General features: G+C 42.6%; 2 protein-coding genes across 4 annotated transcripts in view; one reads left to right on the top strand and one right to left on the bottom strand.

The window, feature by feature from the left end:
• Ube4A (Ubiquitination factor E4A) overlaps positions 1-9,353 on the bottom strand; it is a 46,453-nt gene extending 37,100 nt beyond the window's left edge. For both annotated transcript variants that reach the window (XM_084606888.1, XM_084606889.1), the window contains exons 1-6: positions 9,211-9,353; positions 8,530-8,810; positions 5,823-5,920; positions 5,453-5,608; positions 3,134-3,269; positions 1,011-1,228 (exon numbers count right to left, since the gene is read on the bottom strand). In XM_084606888.1, coding sequence (XP_084463014.1) covers positions 1,011-1,228; positions 3,134-3,269; positions 5,453-5,608; positions 5,823-5,920; positions 8,530-8,806 — 885 coding nt within the window. In that variant the 5' untranslated portion in view covers positions 8,807-8,810; positions 9,211-9,353. The remainder of the gene's footprint in view (positions 1-1,010; positions 1,229-3,133; positions 3,270-5,452; positions 5,609-5,822; positions 5,921-8,529; positions 8,811-9,210) is intronic.
• Positions 9,354-9,614: 261 nt separating this feature from the next.
• Positions 9,615-27,587, top strand: part of U2af38 (U2 small nuclear riboprotein auxiliary factor 38) — a 32,790-nt gene continuing 14,817 nt past the window's right edge. For both annotated transcript variants that reach the window (XM_084606886.1, XM_084606885.1), the window contains exons 1-6: positions 9,615-9,679; positions 10,096-10,183; positions 10,290-10,356; positions 11,053-11,132; positions 21,865-21,936; positions 22,459-22,592. In XM_084606886.1, the coding sequence (XP_084463012.1) occupies positions 9,636-9,679; positions 10,096-10,183; positions 10,290-10,356; positions 11,053-11,132; positions 21,865-21,936; positions 22,459-22,592 (485 nt within the window). In that variant the 5' untranslated portion in view covers positions 9,615-9,635. The remainder of the gene's footprint in view (positions 9,680-10,095; positions 10,184-10,289; positions 10,357-11,052; positions 11,133-21,864; positions 21,937-22,458; positions 22,593-27,587) is intronic.

Raw genomic sequence — 27,587 nt, 5'->3', positions numbered from 1 at the left:
TTATGTACACAGCAAGTGCTGAATGGAAGTCTACTGCAGTGCAGTCTAGCCTTGCATATCAGCAACCAAAAAAGCGCTTGACGTCCTTCTCACAGACTGATTGTAAGTCAGTCTATTCTCTTTTCTGACTTACAAAGCTCTTCCACTGAAAACAGCCTCTTTTTGCTACCTGAGCATTGTAATCAGTTGATATAGGTCAATTTTGGTTTGTCCTCAAAATCCCTTAAAAGCACGCCACATGAGATGCCTGTGGTACACTAACACTATTAACATTTAGTAACCTCAATGCGTAGCACCCAAATGGAGCAATAAGGCCCTAGAGAGCATCTGGTTAGGGACAAAAGGAATGTAGCTATACACTTGGGGTTCCGCAAATAAGGTAGTCAGGGCACTTAGCTATCTGAAATGTGCCCCAATAAATGCTGATAAATACATATCACAACAGAATACATAAATACACACATATTTATCTCTTCAACCTAGGATTAAACATACTCTCCACAAATCACAAACATGGGTACCACTCGTACAACATGATATGATATAAAAAGTTTAATGTTCTAAAGCAACAAGAATAATGAGAAATGTAGTGGAGAACTCCATTATATTATCACAGCACATAATGTCTTTTATGTATTACAGCTCAATAAGCACTGACATGTTTAAAGCAACATTCTAAGCTTCAGGTTCTGCTCGTGAACTGGTGTACAGATGACATAGTGCAGCACCAGGATTAGACAACATATAGCACCAGTTCTGGAGCCTGTAGGCTGCATGCAGTTTCATGAGCAATCATGTTCTTATGCAAGCACCATTAAAAAGTGCATTCAAGTCAGCTGAGACCAACAACATGATGCATACAGTTTCAAAGCCCCGGATTCTTTCTCGACAAGATACAAAAAAGAAATCAAAAGACACCCAGCTTATGCAACCTGGTGATACTAAATGTGACAGCAACTAAGTATGCTTAACAGTTGATCGCTGCAAAATAAAAACGCATCCGGACCCACCGTTGCCATAGGTGTTGACTGGGTGAAGTACTTGAGTATGTCTACGAGCACAAAGAGCTCGCGGCTGGAGATGGACACCTTCGAGAACCGCGCTTTGAGCAGGTCGAATGAGTGTGACAGCACCTCCAGGAGGGACACCTGCTCTTCTTCCGCGTCGAAACGCAGCTTGATCGAGTCGGCACACTTCCGCACAAAGCTTTCCAGGTGATCTTGATGACCTGGGTATCAAAAGTTTAGGTGCTATAGTACTGTTACCACCAGCAGCAGATCAAACCAAAAAATTCAAATACTTTGCTCTAAAAACTCTGAACAACTCAAAAAAGTTTTTTTTTTTTTTGCCGCCTGATGAAATTTAACTTCCATTCCCAGTGAATTAATTGTGAGAGTGCACTATCATACAAAAAATGAAAACTAACTTCTACGTAATATTTCTCAGTATCCGCTAGCAATAAAATTTTTTGCTTTGATTAGGATAGGAGACAAATTCAACTTCGGCTCCCCAAACAAATTTGCCCCCCCCCCCCCCCCCTCACCACCTTCGCCCACTTATACTGGTGTCACAAGGGCAGCTTCAAACACTGTTGGGTTGAATTTCCATTGAGTTAAGCTTCACAACTAACGTTGAATGAACAGCACTCGGCTGCTGTTACATGCATTCAAAAATGAAAAATGTTTTTTTTTTTTTTTTTTATTGCTACTAACCTTAAGCATTACGATCATGCAACATATCACTGAATTACAATTTCAACGTAAGTTTTCTGTTTCTAGTATGCTATAACCGAGCCCTACACAGAGCCAAGGCAATACATTTGAGGCACATCTGGCTGACTGCTTAGGCCTTATTTTTGTGATGCTGCTTCGTGGGCTGGTGTTTACACTCACCTGATTAGTAAATGCTGCAAGTCGGGACTTATACCAGTTAGGACAACAACTTTCCCTGTGATCTGAGAACGGAGTGTGGCCGGAAATGCTGCCGACTTGTCCGATGCAGCACTTCTGCAGCTGACAAGTTCAATCGCCACCCCAACCTCAGTTGAAGTGAATAGCTGTTGAGATCCAAACTGCAGTTGGAGCTGCTGCGTAGCACCGCCTACTGCCATTCAGTTCAACTGATGGTCAGTGGAACTGCTGTTAAAAATACCCATGTAACAAGGGTATCAGCCCCCTTTGTACAGTGCCATGGTTAACCTACAAGCAGAGAAAATACCTTAGCCCCTTGCTTTATCTTCACAATGCATTTTGTGCTTGTGGGGTAGCATTTTCAAAACTACACTTACTGACCAAAAAAAATTTTTCTACAAAACTAAGCCATACGCACTGTCACTAACACCACTGACCACCTCTACTCTTGTGTTTTGTAGAAAAAAAAACTTCAAAATGAGCTTATGGTGGCACTTGTCTATCGTATAAGTTTCTTTTCTGACTCTGCAGCCCCGAGTTTGAAATGATGCAAAAATGCATCAGCAGACTTTAAAAAATCATACAATAAAATTCATACAAGCAGTACATTTTAAGAGGAATGGCACCTGAGACAAGAAGAATTTATATTCAATCATCATGCACAAAAAGTAGAAATTAGACTCTTCAAATAGCCTTGCAAGCTAGTTTGCTTGGTAGGCAGAAAAATTTTCCCAGACAAACTGTAACGGTGTGCGTGTCTCCATCTTCCGAGTCTGTAAAATGTTTTTTTTTTACTTTTTTTTTTTTTTACTCAAGTGTTTCTCTGGTTAATAAACCTCAGCCAGTTCATGAGAATGTCTGACAAAGAGATGCCATTCTTCCAACTTTTTGAGGATGTAGCTGATTTTATTCTCCTACTTGGTTACCTTTTTTTTACCACTGTAACTGCTGCCACTTGCCTAATAATTGCTTACTAGCTAACTAGCATTAGTTTGTTCAATAACACTCCTTGCTTGAAATAACTGCACTGAAAGAAAAAGTTAAGGTGTTTCGGCTTGAATCAGAGTTAGGAAATTTTGATTATTTAGGCAATAATATTTCCTTTCTCTCTTGCAAGGGCCGCAGTCCTCTGATCAGGCACCCGTGAGAGTAAGTTCAGAGCATATGACTGCATGACACTCATCTGCAAACTGATGCATCCTTTTCAGAAAATGAACTCTTACCTGCATCTTCGTGATATTCCTCCAAAAGGTAGAACACCTGTTCCTGTATCTTTTTACCAGGGTAAATGTCACAGTGGCAAAGGCATGTTGAGGCTTGAGATATAATTGTTTTCTCAATGGCCCTGAAATCTTCATTCTGTAAGTGAGTGCAGTCAAGTGGTCCCATCATTAATGAATATGCAAATACAGCCCTGCATACACCTTCTATAGAGACTAGACCGGGAATAAAAAAAAAAAAAAAAAAAAAAAAAAAAAAAAAAAAAATTCCCACGGCAAAGTAGGGTGAAATTTACCAAGAACATCAAGTGTTTTAACATGTGACATATGTCTCAAATGACCCGAGCCATTTTATGTAAAGCAACCCATCTAAAAGGTCTGAAACCATTTACTTGCACTTACACAAAAACACACCTGCAATATTTTGCATGCCTTTGCCTTGCCCAGCTGATGATTACTGCCGTTAAATGGGCATCCTGTTACATGCTTATGGAACATTACAGCAGCACAAAATAAGAGGACAATGAATGATAACGAGAGGACGAGCGCTGATATTTTGGGCTGCGGAAATGTCCATGCAAACTGACATTCAAGAAAAAAATGTCTGTTCCCACCAAAATCGAACCACTATCCCTCCAATTTCCATCTGACGCACAAAGCACTAGGCCCCGCCAAACTCGTGAGTATTTTTATGCATTTTGTAAATATGTGCAATCTAATAAACTTTCACTTTCAAACCGATTGTAATTCTTCTCGTCTAGCGTGAGGATAATAGTAGCGATGACAATTACGATGCAATCAGTGATAATAACAATGATGACAGTAGCTATGACAATGACGGTGCATTTAGCTGACAATAATGATAGCAGCGATATTGATGATGATAGAATGGATGACAATGATGACGCAGTTCGTGAAAATCAAGGAGGTTTGTGGAAACAGTCCTGTAAAATGGCTTGCACCATTTCTGCTCTTAAGCAGACTTAAGCAAAGTCCTGTAATATCTTTTAATAAAAAATTTCTGATTAGAGGGGTTTTCAAAATAATAAAAAATAAACAAAGATAGCTGATGATTACCATCCTCAGTATGCGAAATTTGAGCGCAAGATATTTTGGTTTTGTGATATGCTGAGGTAAAGAATTTGAAAGAGGCATGCGCGAGCATGCACACATACAGCTGGAGACTACTCCTTACAGCTAGGATTACACATGCTTTCAACCGACACTCATTTCTTCATTGTCATGAAGAAAGCCTTAAGATTTCAGAAGTGGCATGAGATGCGTTGTAGACAAGTTTCTCTCCTGCGAAATCATAAGCATGGTGAATCGGGCTAGTTAGCAAGTGTGACCTTTTAGCGCTTTGAAAAATTTCATACCTCACCAAGGCGTATTTACGCATCAGCCAGCCTAAAATGAACCCTACCCTTCTTCAATGCTCCTACCGTACCTTCACCTCCACTATCCTTCTAATGCTTTTCCCTTTTCCATTGCTGTCCTCTTCACTCTCGCCATGCCCTCTAAACCATCCATTGCCTCTCTCCTTCTTCACACTCACCTCAATGTGGGGAAGGCATTTCCATCTCTCCACTTTGTCACCTTTCAGTTCCGGATTCATTCGCTCTCGCCATAACCCGTAAGCCACTGAGCCTGCCAGAAACGGCAGGTGGTGGCCAAATATGCCGACAACTATGACTCCATCAAAGCAAAATTAAAGGAACAAGTGCCTAGGAGCTGCCCTCTCGAATTCTTCTAACTGTCATACCTGAGGGCGAACTTATGGGTCACTCTTAGAGTGCAGAGTTGAGAGGTGTGTGGCTCGGTGCCATTTGAACCCCACATTTTAGACCGCTCAAACCATGTACTTAGACGCTGTCGCTTTCCTACGCAAAATGTTTTGCTTGATACCCTTGGCCATGACCCCTTTCCCAAGCATTTCACCCCAGAAGAACCGAGCACCAGGCCAGGGGAAAGCTTGTACCCACTGAAAACCGGTGGGTGCCTGGCAGCACCAGGGATCGAAACCCGTACCTCCCGAATGTGAGGCGGATGTTCTACCACAAAGCAAACGCTTAGGTGTTCCGACCTGCAAAAATCCATTCCTGTACCCCACCCATGCCACAAGCATGTCTTCACAAATGGCAAATTAGTGTATAAACATAAATCACCCATATATTGCTATATAAGTTGAAACTATAGTAAAATCTGAAAATAATTCTGCAACTGACACTTACTCTTCCTCTAAACGGCAATGCTAATTGTTAGTGCCATCATGCATGTATTCAAGAAGCTTTACGCAATCAGTGCTAGATAAAAAATACGCACCTTTAGTTTGGCACCAGCTTTTTGAAGTCTGAAGTAGCATTGGTACAAATAGAAAAAAACTCTCGACTCTGATGCATCAGCAATCTCACTTGCAGCAGAACTTTTTCGAACAATATGCTGTTGCGGATCGTCTAAAACAAGTCTTTCAAACACAATCTGAAAGAAACAAATCTAGTGTAAGTGCATACAAGATGTATTTAAACAAAGACACGACACATAGCACAGATCTCAACAATACTCAGTAGCCAATCACATGTGCCAAGGCTTTCTCAGTTTCGTCTTTATAGTACAACACCTTTGAGCACCTACTGTAGTCACTTATTACAGCCTAACCAGGTATGCAGATTGCTAGGAAAATCAATTTACCCACCTCGTCAAGGATGCCAAGCCCGAGGCACTTTTTGGAATCCCTGAAGGACTCCAGGAGAACACAGCACGGACCTTGGCTAGGTTTTAAACCGCAGTCACCTGGAAAAGTTATGAATTAGTGGTTAACTTTTTAGCTAACCATGTTTCAATTTTTTTTTCTTTTTGTCCTCTTGCTCGTAGTGTATCGCTATTTTCTTTTGTGTGCTGCTTTTTACCTAGTGCTCCCTATATTCCTGTTTCTCTACTTTCTACTCATTTTAAAAAATTGTATTTTACCATTTCTCTGCTGTACTGTCAAGTAAGGGACGTCCCAGGACCTCTGGCAAGCTCTCAAGGAGGTTCCCTATGTGTTTGATTTTCAAGCATATGCACATAACCATCACTCGGTCCCCTCTGGCCATTTAAGTTTTCTTAATGTTGATGAATGCGCCTTCAGATTTCTAATTCGCTCGTGTGATTGTCCTTAAGGTTTTCAGTTCCTGCTTTGAGTTATGCGATGCGCCTTCTTTGTATAAATTGAGGCCTGTTTGCTCCAAAGTACTAGCCGGTATTCAGTGCTTGTCCTGTCATCTCAAAGTTTCTGTGTTGTTCTCATCTTGTGGCGTTGCTTAATGTTGCAAGATGAAGAACCGACTAGCTCACACCAAAGTACTGACAAGCTAATGTTAGCTTGCTGTTTAGGTTAATACCTATTCTAGACCAGATTGTGGTGGTAGACACGTTATTTATTTGATTGATATATTTATTCTTCAGTACTGCTGACTGCTAAAGACTTATTACAAGTTAGAGGACAGACACCATATTTGCACTCTGCTACAAGCGATGGCTGCTAGAAAAACAGAAGCAGACCACAATACAAAAAGAAATACAAATATGAGCAAAAAGTTCCAATGCAAATAAAAATGCATTTTACACGCTCTCTTTATTTCTATTTAATCCTAATAAAGTATTCCGTTGTACTATGGTGCCAGGAAGCACTAGTATGTATAAGTTGTTGCAAGCCTTCAATTTGCCCACTGTTAGTAATGCTTGTAACTGTTCGCGCTTTTCAATGCAATATCGTCTGCTGTGAGATGTAACTGAGAATGCAGATGCCATGTAGAATATTTTAATCATTAGGCCCACTGTCGGCAACTAGGCGTACCAGAAAATTGTTTTGTATAAGATGCATGGCTGTAGGGAAGCACTGTGTCTGCGTGATAGTCACATCAAAGCTCCCTTCGAATAGCACTACATATGTTCGGCAGTGTGAACACAATAAATGCAAAACGAGCCTATGCTCGGAAACATGTATGGATACCAGAACAAATGCTATGAAATAAATAAATAAATGAGACAAAGGTGCTTAAATGAAACTTGAGAAAATTAAAACCACAAACGTAATATGAAACCAAGAAATCATCAGCTTTATCCGTAATATATATATATATATATAGGGTCTTGAATATTTGGGGGCTGGGATTTAAAAAATTCCTATGCAAAATCTACTGCCCCATTCGAGCTAAAATAACGTTCACAAAGTAGCAAAATATCGTCTATGTTATCTCATAAGTGATTCAACATCGGTACTTGCCTAGATTTTCCGAAATCGAGAAAAAACTGCTCTCGGCGGCGTGCACAATTTTCGCAGAAGAGAGCCGAAAAGCTACTTTGACATGATGCGTCATCTGTCGGGCAGCAAGGCAAGCGCGCCAACGGCCGGGATGGAGCTTGTCTCACTGGTCGACAGATGACGTCTCATGTCAAAATAGCTTTTCGACTCTCTTCTGCGAAAATTGTGCACGCCGCCGAGAGCAGTTTTTTCTCGATTTCGGAAAATCTAGGCAAGTACCGATGTTGAATCACTTATCAGATAACGTAGACGATATTTTGCTACTTTGTGAACGTTATTTCAGCTCGAATGGTGTAGTAGATTTTGCATAGGAATGTTTTAAATCCCAGCCCCCAAATATTCAAAACCCTGTATATATATATATATATATATATATATATATATATATATATATATATATATATGAGTCATAACTGCATGCATTGCACAGAGTTAGTAATCCACAGCCTAATAATGAATGAAACGGGGGCACTTAATTTCCAAATGCTTTACATAGCATTTGAGCAGCTAGGGTAAGGCATGACATCACTGTAGGTGGACAAGACTACATCACAGTCGCAAAATCATGCACAAAAGTGAAAGCTACTGTACTGCTTTTTTTTACACAGTTAACCTTTTTCTGCTAACTACTTAAACGTATAAATGGAATAACACGCGCCACATTAGCTCAACAGCGTTATTGAGAGACGCTACTTGATCCCCTGGTTACATCCCTCCGCACAAAACCTTTGTCTACTACGCAATCATTTGTCCTGCGCATATTCTTCATGGCCCAGTACCAGTCGCTGTCGTTCTGGGTCAATGCCACAGAGCGCTTTCCAAGCGTGCTTATTACAGAGACGGCCTGGTAGCCATTAAAAGGCGCACAGTATCTCATTTGGCTCTCCAGCTGTCTTGGCTGCCGTGCAAGCCGCGTTCCGCAGGCTCGGAATGCCTGCGCTGAAAGCGAGCGAGTGACGCGCGCTAAACTTTAGTCGTGCGCTAATGCATGTGTGGCACCTGTCTCGCGGCTTCCGCAACGCGCGGCCGCTTGCGTGTAGAATATGTGCAAAGAGAAACGCATACGCGGCGCATCTAATATGCTTAGGCGTCTTACCGGAGATTGTGACCCTGAATATATCCTCGAGCGCTGTTGACAGCAATTGCTGGTCATCGGGCATGACGCCACTAGTTACGTGGCTCGCGGAGCTGATGATCTCCGTTGGTGAGCTCTCGTTGGATTCCATCCGACGGGTTGCAAGGTCCTTCTCGGTGACTGCCAGCGGAAAATCCCGAGGGGATCCCTCGGCGGTGTTTTGGACAAAGGCCTGCACATCCACCATGGATGGGAACAGCGCCGCGAACGGGTTGTGAGCCATGTCCGAGTCAGACATGGTGCTGCAGGAACACAAACAGACGTCAAGGAAGACTGCTCGACGGCGATTGCGGACGTCCACATCGGCTACTTTTACTCGTGCACTTTCTCCCAACGAGGCCAGTGAACTCCGTGACCTAGAAGCAACTGGGAAATCCTGCGCGCGACTGTTGTGAGGGAAGTCGTCGAGAGACCACCATCGTATTGTAGGCCACTAGTGCCAAGGTAGAAAGTGAATTCGTGAATATGGGTCAGTCATTGCCGCCCGTCCTGAATGGGGTCTTCGTCTCCCAGTACAGTTATGCCACAGTAACAGATCGCTTATAACTCGCGCTTACGATCATGCACAGAATTTGGATAGCAATTAAATCACAGTAGATACGTTTTCAGTGATAGACAGCATTGACACTGACGTGTACTCACTAAGTTATGGTCACCAGAGGCTGCGTATGAAACCGTTGAACGCCACCCAAGCGAAAAACGTTAAAACAGGTGTTTACACACAGCTACAGACAATACTGCCCTGCTGCCATTCCTGTGATTTACCGCACTCGCCACAATGCGAGGAGAGGAGGAATCAAAAGTGAGAGAGCAACTTGATCCAGCCATCTGAATTTTTGGCAATGTTTCGTACTTTACAACCATAAAATTAAATGTCTTGCTAATTTAATTTTACATAACATGAAAATTACTTGCAAACCAAAAATATTGTATGAAAATAATAAAAATTGTGTAATTGTATTTTACTAATAAACAATTTGTAGCGACCTCTGCAAGCCACAGTATTACAGCAAAAATCCGTCCTAAGCCCTCATAAAAAAAAAAAAAAAAAACACCGTGCGGCCAAGATGGCGGAGTATCTGGCGTCGATTTTCGGCACCGAAAAAGACAAGTAAATATTTTGTTTGGTTCTATGACGGATACTTTAAGAACGGAATCTTTTGTTGTGAAATCACGGAACACATTTTTACCTAGTTCAGTTCTGGTTCATTGGTAATTATGAGAGAATTCGCTTAAACAAACTGGCTACGTTTCAGCCATGACGCTCACGTCGTCAAGCTGTATCGTTTGTAGCGGACGTTTTGTTTTTACTGCAGTGCATCGAACAATTTCGCGGCGTTATTATCAGCTATATTTTAGCTTTATAGTGACCCACTTAGTTTTGTGGGCGTGAAAAAGAAGACGCTAGCCTGGTTTTGCTTTGCCAAGCAAGAGGTGTTCATGGCGGTATTAGCCTCTCATAGGGCTCGCGGCTGGCGCGAATCGATCTTGGAATTTGCCATACGTTTTGACTGTCCTTCCTGGCAGGGTCAATTGCTCCTTCTACTTCAAGATTGGAGCTTGCCGACATGGCGACAGGTGCTCGAGGATTCACAACAAGCCTACTTTCAGTCAGGTAATTTTCAATTGTTTTACACACACAAACGACCTCTTGGGCTTGCGAGTCGAATTACGTCGCATTGCACATCATTTTATTTTATCTCGATTTTTTTCAATTGCAGACAGTTCTGTTGCAGAACCTCTACCACAACCCTCAGAACTCGGCCCAAACAGCTGATGGGTCGCATTGTAAGTTGTATTCATTCTCAGCCACGATTGATTATTCCGAAGCGAACTGTGAATTTCGTAGCATGTAGCACATAGAGCCGAGGTCACTGCGGTAATGGAGCGCTCCCCCCATTGCTAAAAGAAGTAGACTGGTAGCGCCTGCTGCGACGAAGGAAATCACTAGCAGAAAGTTTTCACAAGCGTTGTATTAGAGGTGATGCCAACCTGGTCTTGGGCAGGCATAATGGACATGATGCTTATTGCAGATCCTTTGCAATAAGATTACCTTATTCCAGATTATCGTGCAGACTTCTGTGAGAAAGCGTGTTAAAATCCCCGTTCACCAAATATCTCGTCCGGCGTCTGCGTTGTGAGCGAAAAATCATGAGCATAGCGCTAGCAGTCAGTAGCAAGCATGGGCGCGCACTGACAGGCCATAGGGTTGCCTGATAGGGGTCCTGACATTTGGCAGGAGCTGCCAACTTGGGTCATTACTGTCATGTGGGAGGGTGTTATCAGAAGCAGCCTGCATGGGCATGTGTCCCCATAGGTCATGTATGCACATCATACAGTTTGGTTAAAGAGGTGCTTTATATAAAAGGGTGGTAGCATACACTGTCGCATCATACCTTTAAAGGCAAAGCTTGTGACCCCCCCCCCCCCCCCAATGTTTTTGCAAATAGCATGTGGTAATGTTATGCCAATATTATGTTTCAGTGGCCAACATGACGGAAGAAGAAATGCAGGAACATTTTGATAACTTCTTTGAAGATGTGTTTGTCGAGCTTGAGGACAAGGTACGTAGTATTTAGTTTGCAGTTCTTGCCTCTTTAAAAATACTGCCACATGCACTAGAATTCGGGGATAGCTAAAAGAAAGTCATACTTCGCTTTTTAATCTCCTCTCTGCTGTGCACAGTATTTCTTTCAGACTCTCCCTTTGTTCTTTTGTCAAATGCAGTGCAGTCTGGCAAAGCATACAGACCATCACCTTCTGTTGGTGGGCACTCACAAGCTTGCAGCATATTTAACCCTTGAAGACACTACACATTGTACACTGCATCCTCCCACTAATTTCTCAGACTATGCTACGGCTGGAAGTGCTTTCTACACATTGCACAAATTTAGCGTCCTTCACATTGAAGATGGAGTGCCATGCCATCTAGCAAATGCAGCACACACGCACACACAAAAAAAACTTAGTTTGGTAAGATTCCTTGCACCACAACTGGTAAATTTCGCCACAAGTACCACACCAGCCTTCAAAAAATAAAATGGTTTCAGTATATTTAAGGTGTTGGTTATGTAAGTCGTAGTGTGCGTGTTCTTAGATCATACACAATTAAATAAAAAAATTTTCTTAGAAATAACAAAGAAGAAAATTAGATGCATGCACTTTTGTGCACATTGTGACTAAACAGCACTCGGTGCATTGAAAAACAACAAGCAAAAAGTTTACAGAGCTGCTCTATAAACCCTTCGAGCGTATTATTGATGCTGGGTCTGTTATGTCAGAAGAAAGGGGTTCAAGTGAAATTCCAGAATGGATGTACAGAGGCAGAAGCCACACTTTCTTCAGCGCATACAAGATATTGTAAGGATGGGCTTATTGGACCAGGTTTATTAGCGACCTGAAACCCAGGTCGCACACTGAAGCGAATCGCACACTGAGCGATGACGATGGATCTCCTCAAGAGAGCAGGATGAAGATGAAGCAGAACGTGCACCCGTGTGAAAGATGAAGTGCCATACAGCGCTCACAATATATATATATATGTCCAGCCTGCCTTTTTATAACTCACCTGAAAAATATTTTTTAAAATTGAAATTTCAAAAATAGAACAGAATTTTATACTAACCTTTGTCACATCAATTTTGATGTCCTCGTCATCAGAGTGATATGAGACATATTGATTCATTGTCGAAATGAAAAGCAGGTCAATAGGTGAATTTTGTGACTTGTTGTGACTCCTTGTATGGTTCTGAGTGCGTCTGCAATAACATCATTTACATTTAGATATCTGAAATGCGTGAACTGGATACTGCGAAAGTGTAGCAAAGAAGGCCATGTTTTGGTCAACTTTTAAGTATAATGTGCATAAATTTTCGTGCATGCGAATACCCAAATTTATTCATGAAAAGAAATGTACTTATTAACAGATGCTTAGTTTCACTGTAGTCAACATCTGGTGTGCTATTTAAACATATCTATATGTCCCGTGCAAAGCGACAACCATGTTATTGGTGGCGAAGTTGAAAATAAATCTGGGAGCGGAGCCAGCCGTGTCGTCTGCTAGCCGTGTGCTTTTATGCAGTCCTTGCGTCATGAATTTGTCTTCCCGCGGCGCTTGCATCGTTGCTTAAACATCCACTGCCAATGCACTGTGACACAAACTGCGGGGCATCTCCAGCGATAGTTTTTACTTGGGTAAATGTTCGAAAGCCATAAAAAATGCGCTGGTGATTGTATTTACTCGTCCCAGCTCGGCAAGCAATACGACGTAAAGTGTACTGTTCGAGTTCACTTCGCATTAACAAATCGCTTGTCATTCCTGTCTCATATTTCGATATGAAAGCATTTTAAATATCTGCGCATCATAGTCAATTTTCTGAAGATCACTATTATTTGCATTGAGGCACAGGCAAATAATATATATTGGCTACTGCGTAATCCTTTAATAGTTCATTTGCTTAGTGCAGTGTTGCATATTTTTATGGCGCTTAATTTTTGAAGCCATTAACAGGTCCTGAGCTGAGTGCAATGTAAAGACGGATACAATGAGCATCAGGTACGAAATTTAATGAATTTAAACACGGTGCTTCAAGCGCATGGTACACATATTTAATGGCTTATAAGCGGGGCTTGTTAAGAGCAGCATCTCTAAATATTTTTTCTTTTACCTAAGCACACAAAGATAGTAAGCGCTTGCTTTGTCGCGTTTCACCCATTTTCGTCTGTATACGCTATAAAGCGTGTTTTCGCCGCGATCCAATCTGAGTGGGGGATGATTGCCTGTTCGCATTTCTTTCGCAAGACGCAGACAGGTAAGCAAAGCGTATTGTTGTAGCTAAGTCCATTTTACGCATTTTATTTGTCCTCTCGACCAAAAAGGAGAGGGAGCCCGTACCGCCAAAAGCTTTGCCAGGCTTGAAGCCAATTAAAAATAGAGCAAATGCTCACGATTTGAAAACAATTTTAAACAGTGAAATAGAAATAATAAATAACAATAAGAAGAGAAAGAAAATGAGGTCAGAGTCACAAAATGGTAAAAACCTCCAGAAGGTAACATCCAGACCTGAAAACAAGACAAAAACAGGAAACAGAACCAGAAAAGCAAAGAACAGCAGCAGAACAACGGATATACAAATTGCCGGCAGAACCCGCAAGGCTAATCGCAGCTTTAGTCAGCAACAACCTCAACCTCTCAGTCTCATTGGATATGCAAAAATGACGAAGAAAGTGCTATGAGAGAGACAGATGTACAGAACTCAAAAATTTGGGAAAAGAGATACTGGAGTAAAATACTGAGCTGGATAGCCTACAGCAAATAGAAAGAAATAGAATTAAAATGCGGTAGAAAATGGGGCTTGGCAGTCTTCTACGGCATTGTAATGGTAGGTTTACGAATATCCACTAAGAAAAGAAAACTATAGCAGAAGAATGAAACAGGAAAAAAAAAAAAATCTGAGACAGTGCTGATAAACCAAACACAAGGGAGAGAGGAAAATAAAGTAAGGTATAGCCTAGACAAAACAGGAGAAATGCTAGAGAACCTACACTGATGCAAAGGCGTCCGTCACTGCACCAGGTTATTTTAATCCCGAAAAAAAACTCGGGAGAAATGTTGGAAGAAGATGCCTAAAACAAAAAGGCTGCACCACTATACTGGACAGGCCTGACAACAGCAGCATACGAGGCAAGGAGTATCGCATCACAGAGCATCAAAAGAAGGAAAAACCATTCTTTTCATAAAATTATGCTTTGTGCCCATGAGGCTCCAGTGAGGGATGCTTTAAACACCGAGACTCTTATTTAAGCATCACCTATTATTATCAGAAAGTGATTACATTGTCGGATCCCGTTCACATCACGAATTCACTAAGTCTACCTTTATCCGGCTTGAACTAGCGAGCCTTTGCGACCTATGAACGTGTGTGTGTCCTGCAACACGAAAAGTCCTGGGTTCGACTTACGCCTCACTCAAAATTCATTCAGTTTTCATTTCCGCTCAATTATCTTCCTTCAGGTACTGAACATTCTCGAGAAATTTAGATTTAATCTGAACATTTCATACTGCTCCTGAATTTTCCGTCGATACTTTTCATTCACGATGGACGATGCCGACGCCGAATTTTCTGCGATACGAGACAGCATCACTGCATTAAAGTCTTGTGAATTCGGCCGATGAAGCAATATATATAGAGCGGTGCTTGCACAGTGTAACAGCGGGTGGCGCAGAATGTCATATATTGGATCGAGGCGCGTCACCATGAGATCATATTAAAAAAGTTTGCAAAGCAAAGGCAGGGTAAATGAAAAACAAAAAAAAAAAAAGCGGCGAAATTGATCATTCGATGCAGCATACTCGCAGAAAAACAAGGCTCGAAAACGCAGCTGGTCATTTAGCGCTTGGAGGCACCTACCGCGTGTATTCATTAGTTTCTCCTAGATGGCTGCATCGTCATCAATGTTTTTGTCACTACACAAAGGCCAACCTTACCTTTATGCTTCAGGCTGCCATAGAAAAAATTGGCAGGAGCTGAAAAAAAAATTACCCCCGCGAACATCGCCAATCCTCGCAGCGACGCATGAGCAACCGCAACTCGTGTTCCGAAAAGACTTGAAAATGACCGCTAGGCAGCTTTCAGTGGCGCCCTTATAGACGGTGCACGGGGCATACAGTCAGTTACAGGTCACGATTGCAACTGCAGGTATCCACTAAAGGAGTCTTATCATCCAATGCCTTTGGTTCTTATACGTTGGTCCTTCTCTAAAGGAAAGGGCATCAGCCTTAGTTCATGTATCCCTAGGCTGAGCAGGGTTTTTTTTTTATTTATTTATTTATTTATTTATTTATTTATTTATTTATTTATTAATTATTCTCTTCTGAAGACTTCGCACTTGTCACCACTAGCACTGCACCTTTAGTCACAGCTAACATGAGAGGAAGGGGGGGGGGGGGGTTATGTGCCTCAGTTGCTTTGAGGTTCCTTTCCGTTGATGTCATTTGTTAAAGGGCTTCCTTTGAGGAATTTCGTCGCTGCATTATTGACTTAATACTGATTGTACAACTATCATTGCACTGCAAAACAAGAAATTGTCTATCAAGTGCAAACCTCAAATGTAACTGGCATCAGTGCAGTGCAGAAAATTGAGCTACACAATCCAGGGAGATGAGAGGTTGTGTAGAGTGCAGACAATTAAGCTACACAATCCGGGGATATTCAAAGTTGCGCAGAATGCAGAAAATTGTGAGCTACACAATCCGGGGAGATTAAAAGTTGCGTGGAGTGCAGAAAAATTGAGTTATACAATCCGGGGAGATTAGAAGTTGTGCAGGTGCAGACAGTTGAGCTACACAATCCGGGGATATTAAAAGTTGCGCGGAGGGCATAAAATTGAGCTACACAATCTTGGGAGATTACAAGTTGTGCGGAGTGCAGAAAATTGAGCTACACAATCTTGGGAGATTAGGAGTTGCGCAGAATGCAGAAAATTGAGCTACACGATCCGGGGAGATTGGAAGTTGTGTGGAGGGCAGAAAATTGAGCTACACAATCCGGGGAGATTAAAAGTTACGCGGAGTGCAGAAAAATTGAGGTACACAATCCGTGGAGATTAGAAGTTGTGCAGAGTGCAGACAATTGAGCTACACAATCCGGGGATATTAAAAGTTGTGTGGAATACAGAAAATTTAGCTACACAATCTTGGGAGTTGCGTGGAGTGCAGAAAATTGAGCTACACAATCTGGGAAGATTAGAAGTTGCTCGGAATGCAGAAAATTGAGCTACATGATCCGGGGAGATTAGAAGTTGCGCAGAGTACAGAAAATTGAGCTACACGATCCGGGGAGATTGGAAGTTGTGCGGAGTGCAGAAAATTTAGCTGCACAATTCGGGGAGATTAAGAGTTGCACGCACAATTGCAGATGCTTTGCCACAAAGAAATAATTGAATACATATATTGAAAGGAATGCCGCCACTAAGCATTACAAAACATGTGGCCTGTACTACCTATCTGTGCATAAAGTTAACACGTTATTCGGGGACATTGCCATTTGGAAGAAGTGTGAACAACCCTGAGAGCCTGTTCATGGGTTGCACTTAAGTTGCTTCACATATGACGACTTTTAGCAGCTTACCAGGTCTTATCCAAAATGAGGATGCTTCGCATTCTTGTATCACTGCAACACTCACTCTGTTTCTATCCTCACTTGATCATTTAATTGATGTTGTGCATAAAAACTATAATTCAGTCATGGTAGGCCAGAATTCACTTGACTGGGTGTAGTTACTGTAGTTCTTCAGAGGTGCTGCTACAGTCTGTTTGCTGGCTGCTGGTTTATCCAAGCTCTATTCTCAGTGAGAATGGCACATTTGCTAGTTTACTGAAGCAAGGCTGAATGGTGTGACTGTTGGTAAGTTACTTGAAGGGGGTGAATACTAGCCGAAAAATAAGACATGGACTCGAGAGGGAGCTTCACGGGTCGGGGACTGTGTAGCTGGTTCTCTCGCGACCACATCCTTTTTTCTTTTTTTCTTTTTTTTTTCTTTTTTTTTCTTTTCTTTCTTTTTTTTTTTTTTTTTTGCACATTACCTCTTTCAGATTTGCAATTTTGAGATGCAAATTTTTTTAATGTAGCTGTAATTCCTGTTTGGCTTCCTTTCAGTATTGTCTTGGGAAGTACGTGAGATATTAATTGTGTGCGTCAAAAGTGAACCCTAAACCTGGCAGGTGAAATAATCTTGGGCAGAAATATTATCAGTTTTGAACTTTATTGCAAACAAAGTATATCTGTGTATTTTTGAGGCAATGAGAGTGCTATAACAGGTGACTGCTGTCCCTTTGACAAGAGAAATGGCACCAACTGTACTCGGAGAGATGAGGCTTTACCAGTATGAGATGGTCGCCCTTGAAAATTGCTAAGTGCTATTTTTCATGATTGTGAAGTTCCACTGCATTCCTTTCCACAGAAATTGACATACCGAGCGCTTCTACTCGAAAATGCAAGTAATAAAAATTCAGTAAATGAACTCGAAGGCTTCTGTGTACAACACTGTGTCAGTCTTCATTAAAGAACACCAGGTGTTCAAAATTAGCTGATGCCGTCCACTATAGCACCCGTTTCAGAATGAGTTGCTTTAGAATTCGGGCTATGGGGGGGAGGTCTGAACAAAACAGCTTTTTTTTTTATTTTAAGGAGGTGCGTGCTTCTGTAAAGCTAAACGTTTGATACGATACATGCATATTTTTTTTTTCTTCTGTATGATCTATAGGCTCTGCTCTCAGCAGCAGTATGCTCTCAGTGGCAGTATGTAATTAGAGTTTGTACAGGCCAACTTAATTTGTCCTGAGTGTTGCTTTCAAGGCGCACATTTTGCCACCTTGGATTTCAGCATTGCAAGGTGCCCTCTCGAGTCTTTGGTGCCGAAGCCCCTCCGGGGTGGCGCACTGGTTACGGTGCTAGACTGCTGTACCCAAGGATGCGCGATTGAATCCCGGCCTCGGTGAACGCTTTTCGACGGAGGCGAAAAACAAGGCACCCGTGTGCTGTGCGATGTCAGTGGACGTTAAAGAACCCAAGATGATCAAAATTTCCAGAGCCCTCCTTTACGGCATCTCTCATAGCCTGAGTCGCTTTGGAACTCCACAAACCAAACCTTCGTGCCAAAGTTGTAAATGGTCTTGCAGTTGGGCTTTTGCTGTTATTACCAGGTGGGAGGCGTTGGTGCAAATGTAGGCATCAAGGTGCACGAACGTCTTGGCCTCAGAGCGTCATGTCAACATTTTTACATATGCCTAAGGACATCCATCTGCTTTCATGTGTTATACTAAGCTGGTGAAACCGCTCAGTAGGGTTGTGCAGAACATTTGCAAAATGTTGCTTAGTAGTGAGAAAAGGATCATAAGGGCGTTGAAATACTTCATTTATTTATTTATTTATTTATACAAATACCTCACAGGTTCCAAACATGGAACATTGTGTGAGGGGGAGGGGTTACAGTGTATCAAAAGGAACAATGGTACATAGTTTAAAATACAAAAGGTAACAGTTATACAGGACTGGAACTGCAAATAAGTATTAGAGCATGCATGGGAAGTAATAAACAGAGGATTATGACATTATACAATAGTTAGCGGCATTGGACGAAATCAACCTGACACAGTGAACGCAATATAAAAAAGTTATTCTGACTGCAAAAAGGTACACAATTCGTTTTTGAATTTTAGTGGGTCAGATATGTTAGCGATGCGTTCGGGAAGACCATTCCAACCCTTTATAGCCCGTGGCAAGGCAGAGAAGTTAAATGCATGTGTTCGGCCGAATAGACGTTGAAAACTTATTTTATTATTCAGGCGGTGGGAGGTGCGAGTCGGTCTAGTAAGTGGCACTGTTGATGCATGGTGGCTGTAGATTAGTTTGTGTAGCAAGCAGATAAGCGCGATATCCCGACGTGATTGTAAACTTGTGAGCGATAAGGACAACTTGATGTTAGTCACGCTGGTATGGCGGCTGTAATCATGGGAAATAAAACGTGCTGCACGGTTTTGAATAGCTTCTAGGGATTTGATTAAATACTCTTGATGTGGTGACCAGATGGCTGATGCATATTCTAGTTGAGGACGAACGAAAGTTAGAAATGCGAGCTTACGAGTAGAAATAGGTGCGCTATGTAGATTTCGCTTTAAATAGCCGAGCGTGCGCGATGCTTTAGCGGTTATATTTTCAATATGCGTCGCCCATGAAAGATTTTCGGTAAGATGAACGCCGAGATATTTATAAGAAGATGTGCGGGTTAGTGAAATCCTGTTGAGTGAATAATTGTGGGTTGAGAGGGAATGCTTCCTACTGACTGTCATTATTTTGCATTTTTCCGTGTTAAGTGTCATTTGCCATGATCTGCACCAGTTAGTTACGTACTCCAAGTCCTGCTGAAGGATGACATGGTCAGTGAGAGAACGGATTTTACGATAAATTATGCAGTCATCAGCAAACAGCCGAACTGATGATCTTATGTGAAATGGGAGGTCATTAATGTATATTAAAAATAATAAAGGACCGAGGACGCTACCTTGAGGAACGCCAGATGTGACGTCGCTAAGGGGAGATGAAAAGTTATTGAAAAGAGTGAACTGCTTGCGAAATGACATAAAGTTTCTAATCCAAAAGAGTGTTAGGTTGTCTAAATTAAGCAGTGACAATTTAGCTATGAGGCGACAGTGGGCGACGCGGTCGAATGCACGAGAGAAATCAATGAATATGCAGTCAGTCTGGCAATTTTCGTCCATGTTCTTAAAGAGGTCAGTAGTAAATTCTAATAATTGTGTATCACAGGAAAACCCTTTTCTGAAACCGTGTTGGTGTGCGAAGAAGAAACCGTTTCGCTCCAGGTGGAAGGCAACGTTAGATGCAATGATGTGTTCTAGTAATTTGCATGGAACACTTGTTAGCGATATGGGGCGGTAGTTACTGACAGAGTGTTTGTTACCAGATTTATACACGGGGATTATTTGACCAATCTTCCAGTCATGCGGAATTTCGCCAGTTTCTAATGACTGTTTGAAAATATGACAGAGGATGAGGCTAGAGGCATCTACAGTGTGTTTTAGAATTTTGGTATTTATTCCGTCTAATCCTGAAGAAGTAGATATTTTGAGACTTTTGATTAGAGATGCAATGCCTTCTATAGTGATGTCTATTGCACTCATGAAAGGGAAATCGGTTTCTTGTGGGCTAGGTAGGTTGGAATGGTCTTCGTTAGTGAAAACAGATGTGAAAAAATCATTAAAAACTGTTGCACAGCTGTCCTGAGAAATGGGACATCCGGTTGCATCCAGTAAAGAAATATTGTCGAACGTGCGGGATGGGGGGGAGATGGTTTTCCAAAATTTGGCTGGATTATTTTTCATGAGCGATTGAAGATCATGTGACAGAAATTTGCGCTTCGCCTTACGGACGGCATGGCAGTATGATGCTTCACATAACTTATATTGTGTTTTCGAATACTGCGTGCAAAGTCGCTTCGCTGATTTAAAAAGGCGTTTCTTCTTGTTTTTTAATGTACGAAGTGATTTGTTAAACCAAGGTTTAGATACGTTAACACGAAACGTTATTAGAGGAATGTAATTGCGCACGAGTTCTGTCATTTTTTCCTTGTACAAAGACCAGTTTTTGTTAACAGATCGGGAGGAAAAATCGCGAAAAAACTGTTCAGAGAAACATTCCAGACCACGATTTATAGCGTTGAAGTCAGCCTTGTTATAATTTAGGATTTGTTTAGGTTGAGCGCAACGTGAAAAAAAAGGAGCATTAAGTGATAACTGTAGAAGTTTATGATCGCTGAATCCTTCATCAAAAGTAATGTGCCTGACCCTGTGCGGAGAAGTAGTTAAGATAAGGTCTAAAATATTAGCTTCTCGTGTAGGATGGTCTACCAACTGGACAAAAGAAAAGTCTAGTGTAAGTTGTACGAATTCATTGGAAGCAGAGGAATTACAAGATAAGTTACACCAATCAATGTCAGGGTAATTAAAATCTCCAAACAAAAAGATGTCAGACTTAGGAAACTTATTTCTAATGGCAATGATATTGTCATGAAGGTCGGGCACAAACTTAGGGGGACTGTCCGGAGGTCTGTAGCAGACGCCCGAAATAGAGTTACCCAAACGGGATTCTATTGCTACCCATACGATTTCTACTGCACTAGGGATATCGATAAAAAAAGACTGAATGTTATCTTTAACTGCGATTAATACTCCACCACCTTTTTTGTTCGTCCTATCTTTACGGTAAATTTGAAATTTATTGCTATCTGGCAGAACTTCTTCGCTACTAACGTCAGGGCGCAACCAAGTCTCTGTTAAAAGCAGTACGTCGCAGTGGCTATTATTGAGATATGAACATAGTTCAGTGCGTTTAGGGAAAAGGCTACGTATGTTAGTGAATGACAAATGGAGCGGCGGACATGGAATGATATCGCTAGTTGGCTGGACTGGGGTATTGATAACTCGATTGGTTTTACGTGGTGGCTATCTTGAAACTTCGGTTACTTGGTTAACATCAGTGTCATAAATATAGACTAAATCGCCCATGCGAAGTTTATCAACACTTAACTTGTAGGCGGTTTAATAGAATAATTCAGAAATGTTTAGCCCACTCTTGGCAGAGGAAAATGTTATCATACTTTGAATTTCAGTGCTTGCTTCCAGTATGAACATTTGGGGCTTTTTTGTGTCAGTGTGTCGGCTTCACTCCTGCTGAGGACATATTTGTTCAGCATCAAGTTCTCTTTTGTCTTTATTTGCAGTATGGAGAGATTGAAGAGATGAATGTGTGTGACAACCTTGGTGACCACCTCGTGGGCAATGTCTATGTCAAGGTGAGCCAAGTGTGCATACATGCATGTGCGTAAATGCATGGCCAGGTTCTTTTAATTCTGTTTAAAGTCACTGCCACACCAATTGCAGCTTGTGAAAATTTTATGTGTAATTTTAATTTAGGAACGAATGCATCATCTGGACCTATTTTGGGGTATGCTCCAGAGCGATAACATTACTTTTCAGGGTTGAGACGTTTTTCCTAAATTGGTATATCTACTAGCTGCATGTGTGCAGACGCAGCAGGGACATATCAGGTCTGCCTTTTTAATGCAGCACTTCCCAGTAAACAGACCTAATTTGAGGCACGTATTGAAATCACGTTGGGTTAGGTGAAAATGACCATAAAACTGGCACATATGCTATCCGCTTCTCGCTATCTTCTGCTGTGCTACTGTAGGCCTGATGCTTCAGGTAGTCTCTGATGCAGCAAGGCATTTAAGAATTACGATCGTTTAGACAAGGGCATTAGCAGTGTCTAGAATTGTGCTAGCCTCCCTTCAATCACTTTTCTCACTTGGCAGTTTCGCAGAGAAGAAGACGCTGAAAAAGCAGTGGCAGACCTGAACAATCGATGGTTTGCTGGCCACCCAATCTACTCGGAGCTGTCGCCAGTTACCGACTTCCGTGAGGCTTGCTGTCGCCAGTATGAGATGGGGTAAGTAGCCTGTACTCTATGCCTCCAGCCAGTTGGACTTGCATCGTGACCTTGAGAATCACGTTTGCAGTGCTTATTGCAGTTGTGGTGGTTTATGTTAGGCTTTCTTCATAAGTAACAACTGTTGAATGAATCGTGTAGTCCTACGTTATTACACTTCCACCATGTTTGAAGTGATGACTGTATTGATGCACTTCCATTTGTGCTTGATCTGAGAGTCTCCACACTCCTCCTCTTGCGATTCACATTTGGGCTTGCAGAAGCTGCCAAATTGCTTGCTTGGGTCTCTTGTTGCACTGTAGGTTATGAAACCTTGTGCCTTGAGAATTCAAGCCTGTCGGCAGTACCTTCTCATGGACAGGGTCCTGCCTTATCCTGCTTTGGCATCTGGCTAGTACAGCAGATAAAAAGTTACATTGAAGCTCGGATAGTTATGCCAGTTTTCAGAGGTTCTGGCAACGTTGTTGGCTCCAAGTTATGCTTTTGTCAAGTACCTGCTGGGTTGTCTCCACTACTTAGGTGACTGTTTTAGTTTTGGCACTTGCAGGCACCTAAAAATGTCCTCTCTACAATACTAGACAGAAAGTGGCCATGGTTTGAATGTCTGCATTTGTTGGTTTATAACTTGCAGTTGACTTTTGTTAAGGCGAACTGGGTTAACTTTCCTGCCCACGGAAAAAGTGGTAATTGGGAGGTACGTTTTATATATAAATATATATATATACATGTATTTTATTGTAGTTGCTGGAACATGATTGATACATAAGTGTACAATATTAAATTTTAAAGGAGGAAATTTTTGTAAAGAATTTGCATTAAGGGGAGATGCGGGTCGAAAAAAAACATTTTTTCCCAATGAGTTATTATTCCTGTAATCTTTAGGCGTTCAGCTACCCTGTCTAGAAAAATAAAAGCAATACTCGCACTAGAAGTTAATTAATAATCCGCTCAAATGAGTCGCGGTCGCTGAAGAAATCGAAAGTAACGGCGAAAGTTGACCATTTTTGCGTGCCTGCCATGAAAGGCGGCTTCACTGTGCGCCATGACGATCGGTTTGTAAAGATCGGCAAAGTCTTATTCTCGCCTATCGGACGGTGGTCAGTTTCACTTTTTCACACGGTATAATAATAAAAAGTGGATTTTGCCGCCTTGTTCAGGTCCCTCTTCGATTACGTGGTGCGATTCCAATGCCGCCATTGGCTATGAGCAGCCGGTTTGTGCGGTGAATCCTACGCGCAGGATCAGGTTCTCTTTTGCTGTCATACTTCGCAAGAGGTTGGTCGTGTTCACTTCTGCGCATTTCTTTTTGTACATCTTGGTCAGCCATAAAAAACCTAATGTGCGTGTTCAAAAGTTCTGCACTAAGTTTAAATTCAAAGGAAGGAGGCGCAGGTCAACACCGAGGACGTCTTGTAAGAAAAGCGTCCAGAGTCCTGTTAGGCCTCACGACGGCAACGGCTCCCTCGAGATTAACTTCGCCTTAAACTTCATCAGTGTGTCAGAAAACAAGATTGAACTTTTCGCTAACGACGAAAGAAGCTGTGGTAGCTCTGCCTGTGCGGTAATGTGCGACATTGATGCAATACCAACATTTGTGAAAGGCATGGCGTGCCCTGCTTGCCGCGAGTGCCACCTATCTGTCTGAGAGTCGCCCAGAAAGCACAAGAGACTTTCATCGTATCTTGAACTTCGCTGAGTAATTTCTCGGGGGTTTGTTCTCTCGACTTACACCTCGATGTGTGTGGCAGCAAATGGAGATATTTGTTACTATAGACGATTTTACGGAAGGGTGAAGGGTGCTGCCATATTGGGGCGCTGGGCTTATTCCGTAGCAAAGAAGAGAGTTGACTATACCCCCCCAGCCCAGTTAAACCGGTTTCTCCGAGGGTCGTAAAATGTTCTACAGGATAGAGAAGCGCGGAGCTAAGCTACGAGAGCGGGAGCTCGTGCAACCGTGAAGGCAGCGGTAGCCGCTCGCGCAACCAATGCAGGCTACGATCAACTTGCACTATTTTGCGCTGTCGTGGAAAGTTCTAGTAATTATACTTTCCATATCACAATGAAACTAGGTACGTGTTCTTTAGAATGTATAGCTTGCACATTTCTATTGAAAACTGCAGTATCTCTCACACAAGTTTATAAAAGTTTGTTAGAACAACAATTTTCCCCTAATATAGAGGGGTAACATTTTTGGAAATTTTTTTCATACCAGGGATTTTCGTGACCAAATTTGGGCTAGTTATCTGCATTGTACACTTGGTAAGCTACAAAATGAGCTACAGTCAAACCTCAATATAACGAACACGCATATAACGAATTATTGAATATATCGAACTCTTCAGAAATATTTTTGTCAAACACACATATTTTTAACTTCCCATAGCGCCCATAGCGAACGCGTTTCAGCATAAAACTTGCGATGCCAAGCACTACCTCACTTTAATAGCAGGAGGCAGGTTTCGTTGCACTGCAAGTGTGTTGTGCGGCGCAGCAAACGTTTAGGACTGCCTCGCAGGCGCTGACAGTGCCATAGATGTCACGTCGGCATTGAGAGTTGACAGCCAAAGAAACCGTTTGCATCTCACAATCGCTACAGCGGCGGCAGCGTGAATGAATGTTTCTTTTGCGTCTTTTGCATTTTAGTGTTAGCAGCGGCGTGGTCGTCTTGGCGTTCTGTGGAGGTTGCGTCGGTGGTCGTGTCGAGTGTGGTGCGCAGGGTTGCATGGTGCTGTGATGGTGGTGAACGTGAAAAGAAGGGCAGCACTGACGTTAAAGACCAAGCTCGAGATAATTCAACGTGTGGAGAACGGCGAAAAGAAGTGCGTTCTTGCGGACCTATTTGCCATTTCGAGGAGCATTTTGAGTACCATTCTGAAGAGCAAAGCTGTCATCAAGGCACAAGCACAAGAGACCGCGCGGACAAGTGCAACAGCGTCCTCGGCCCCCTGCATTCAGCGATGTGGAGAAGGCACTCTACAAATAGTTTTTGGATGTCAAAGCTTGAAACATATCGGTGCCGGGACCGATGCTTCAACAAAATCCTGTATCATCGATGCCGAAAACTTCGTCGCCAGCTCCGGATGGCTGCAAAGGTTCAGGGCACGCTATGACATTGTATGCAAAACGATCTCTGGCGAATGTGACACGGGTAACTGCAAGAGCATCAGAAAGTGGTCGGAAGAGGAGTGGCCTCAAAGCCTTGCAAAATATAAGCCCAAGGACATTTTAATGCGGACGAAACGGTCCTATTTTGGCAGATGCTACCCAGGCATACCCTTGACGCGCATGGAGAGCCGTGCCATGATGAGAAGCTAGGAAAGGCCCGGATCACTGTTTTGCTTGCCGCCAACATGGACGGAACTGGGAAGCTGTGACCCTTCGTCATCAGGAGAGATAAAACCCTGAGATGCATGTAAAGGGGCCGCATACTCCCTCTCCGTAGAGTATGCTTCCAACAAGACATGTTGGATGACGCGTGAACTTTTCGCGAAGTGGCTGCAATCTTGGGACTGCGAGCTTTGCGCGAGGGTCACAATGTCTGCGTCCTCGTTGATAACTGTACCGCACACATCACGGATGTCGCACTCAATAGCATTGAAGTTCGCTTTCTTCCGCCTAACTCTACAGCCAAGCTGCAGCCTTTAGATCAGGGCGTTATCAAGGCCTTCAAGGCAGTTTACAAGAGGAGACTGATTGACACTCTTCTCGTGAAGCTTCGTATGAAGCAGGACTTGAAGATCGACTTGCTGGGAGCAATCCAAATGCTTAAAGTGGCGTGGGACAGTGTGAAAGGTGAAACGATTGCGAACTGCTTTTGGCACGCAGGTTTTGTTCCAGCAGAGGCCTGTGCATCAAGTTACGATGGTGACGATCCCGTAGTGAAGCAGAAGCAGAGCTCCGTGAGCTCGATGAGGCCTGGAACGATTTGTCGCGTCTTGTTGATGACATGCCCGCAACAATGGCTGTAGAAGGTAGATGGCTACGACATGGCAGCGACCACGGTTGTGCTGACGGACGCCGAAATCGCTGCGGAAGTCTCTGAACAACCCGCAGACAAAGTTCAGGCTGGCCCTGCAGACGAGAACATTCCGACTTCACAAGAAGCGCTTGCTGCATTGGATTTACTGCGCCGCCACTGCAGTGCTATTGAGGGCAGTGGTTTGCCCTTCTTGAGTGTTTGCAAACTGTAGAACAAGGCATGATACGGAACGCGATCAACACGAAAAAGCAGGCCGCAATAACGCAGTTCTTTACGTGTAAATAAATGGACAGGACCCAAGTAAGCACCCTCTGAGTTGCTGTGCCTTCGCTGATAGAATTTTGCTGCTCTTGACTGTATTTTTTACAAAATTTTATATTATGAATTAGGGATATAGCGAATTATTTTCCAATTTTTTAACTGTTCGTTGTAACGAGGTTTCACTGTATAACTCTTCTTTCCCGGTGGAAATATTCTACAGGAAAGCATGCGCACAAAAATAGTAGAGACCACTTTGGATCAAAGTGTGATGAGGTGAAAGCCATTATAGCGCGGTGGATCGTAGCCCTCCACTACGGCACCTCTATCTCCCTGTTTTCTTTCACTCCCACCTTCCTCCCTTCCATTAATGCGTGGTACATGTGTCCACGAAGAATTGTGTCTAATACTGCGCCTTTCTTATCCTGCAAATCAATTTCAAATGCCGCTGATGCTTGCTGTACTAACGCCTCCTAGACATCTGAGTCTGCTTCTGTTTGCTGTGTGGTGCGGTGCAACATTTACAGATATACTTCAGTTTCGAAACTCCCCCGCCGGAGCCTGGTGCGACTTGCTCCTAGGGAGTGTGAGGGCGCTGCAGTTGACGCTTGCGCCATTTGGCTTGCGTTTTGTGTGCGGTTGTCTGCGTTGCCACAGTTTTTTCCAGTAGTCCAACTGTCCCAGCTTTGTTTTCATTTTATTCCATGCCTGTGGATGTGCGATTGCTTAGTGACTTTCACTAGACATCGGCTGTTTTC

This window comes from Amblyomma maculatum, chromosome 6, assembly GCF_055883805.1.
Source record: "Amblyomma maculatum isolate TAMU_Amacu chromosome 6, ASM5588380v1, whole genome shotgun sequence".
In the NCBI taxonomy this organism is placed as follows: Eukaryota; Metazoa; Arthropoda; class Arachnida; order Ixodida; family Ixodidae; genus Amblyomma; species Amblyomma maculatum.
Note: the sequence above shows the minus strand (reverse complement) of the source record. Positions and strands in the feature narration are given on the sequence as shown.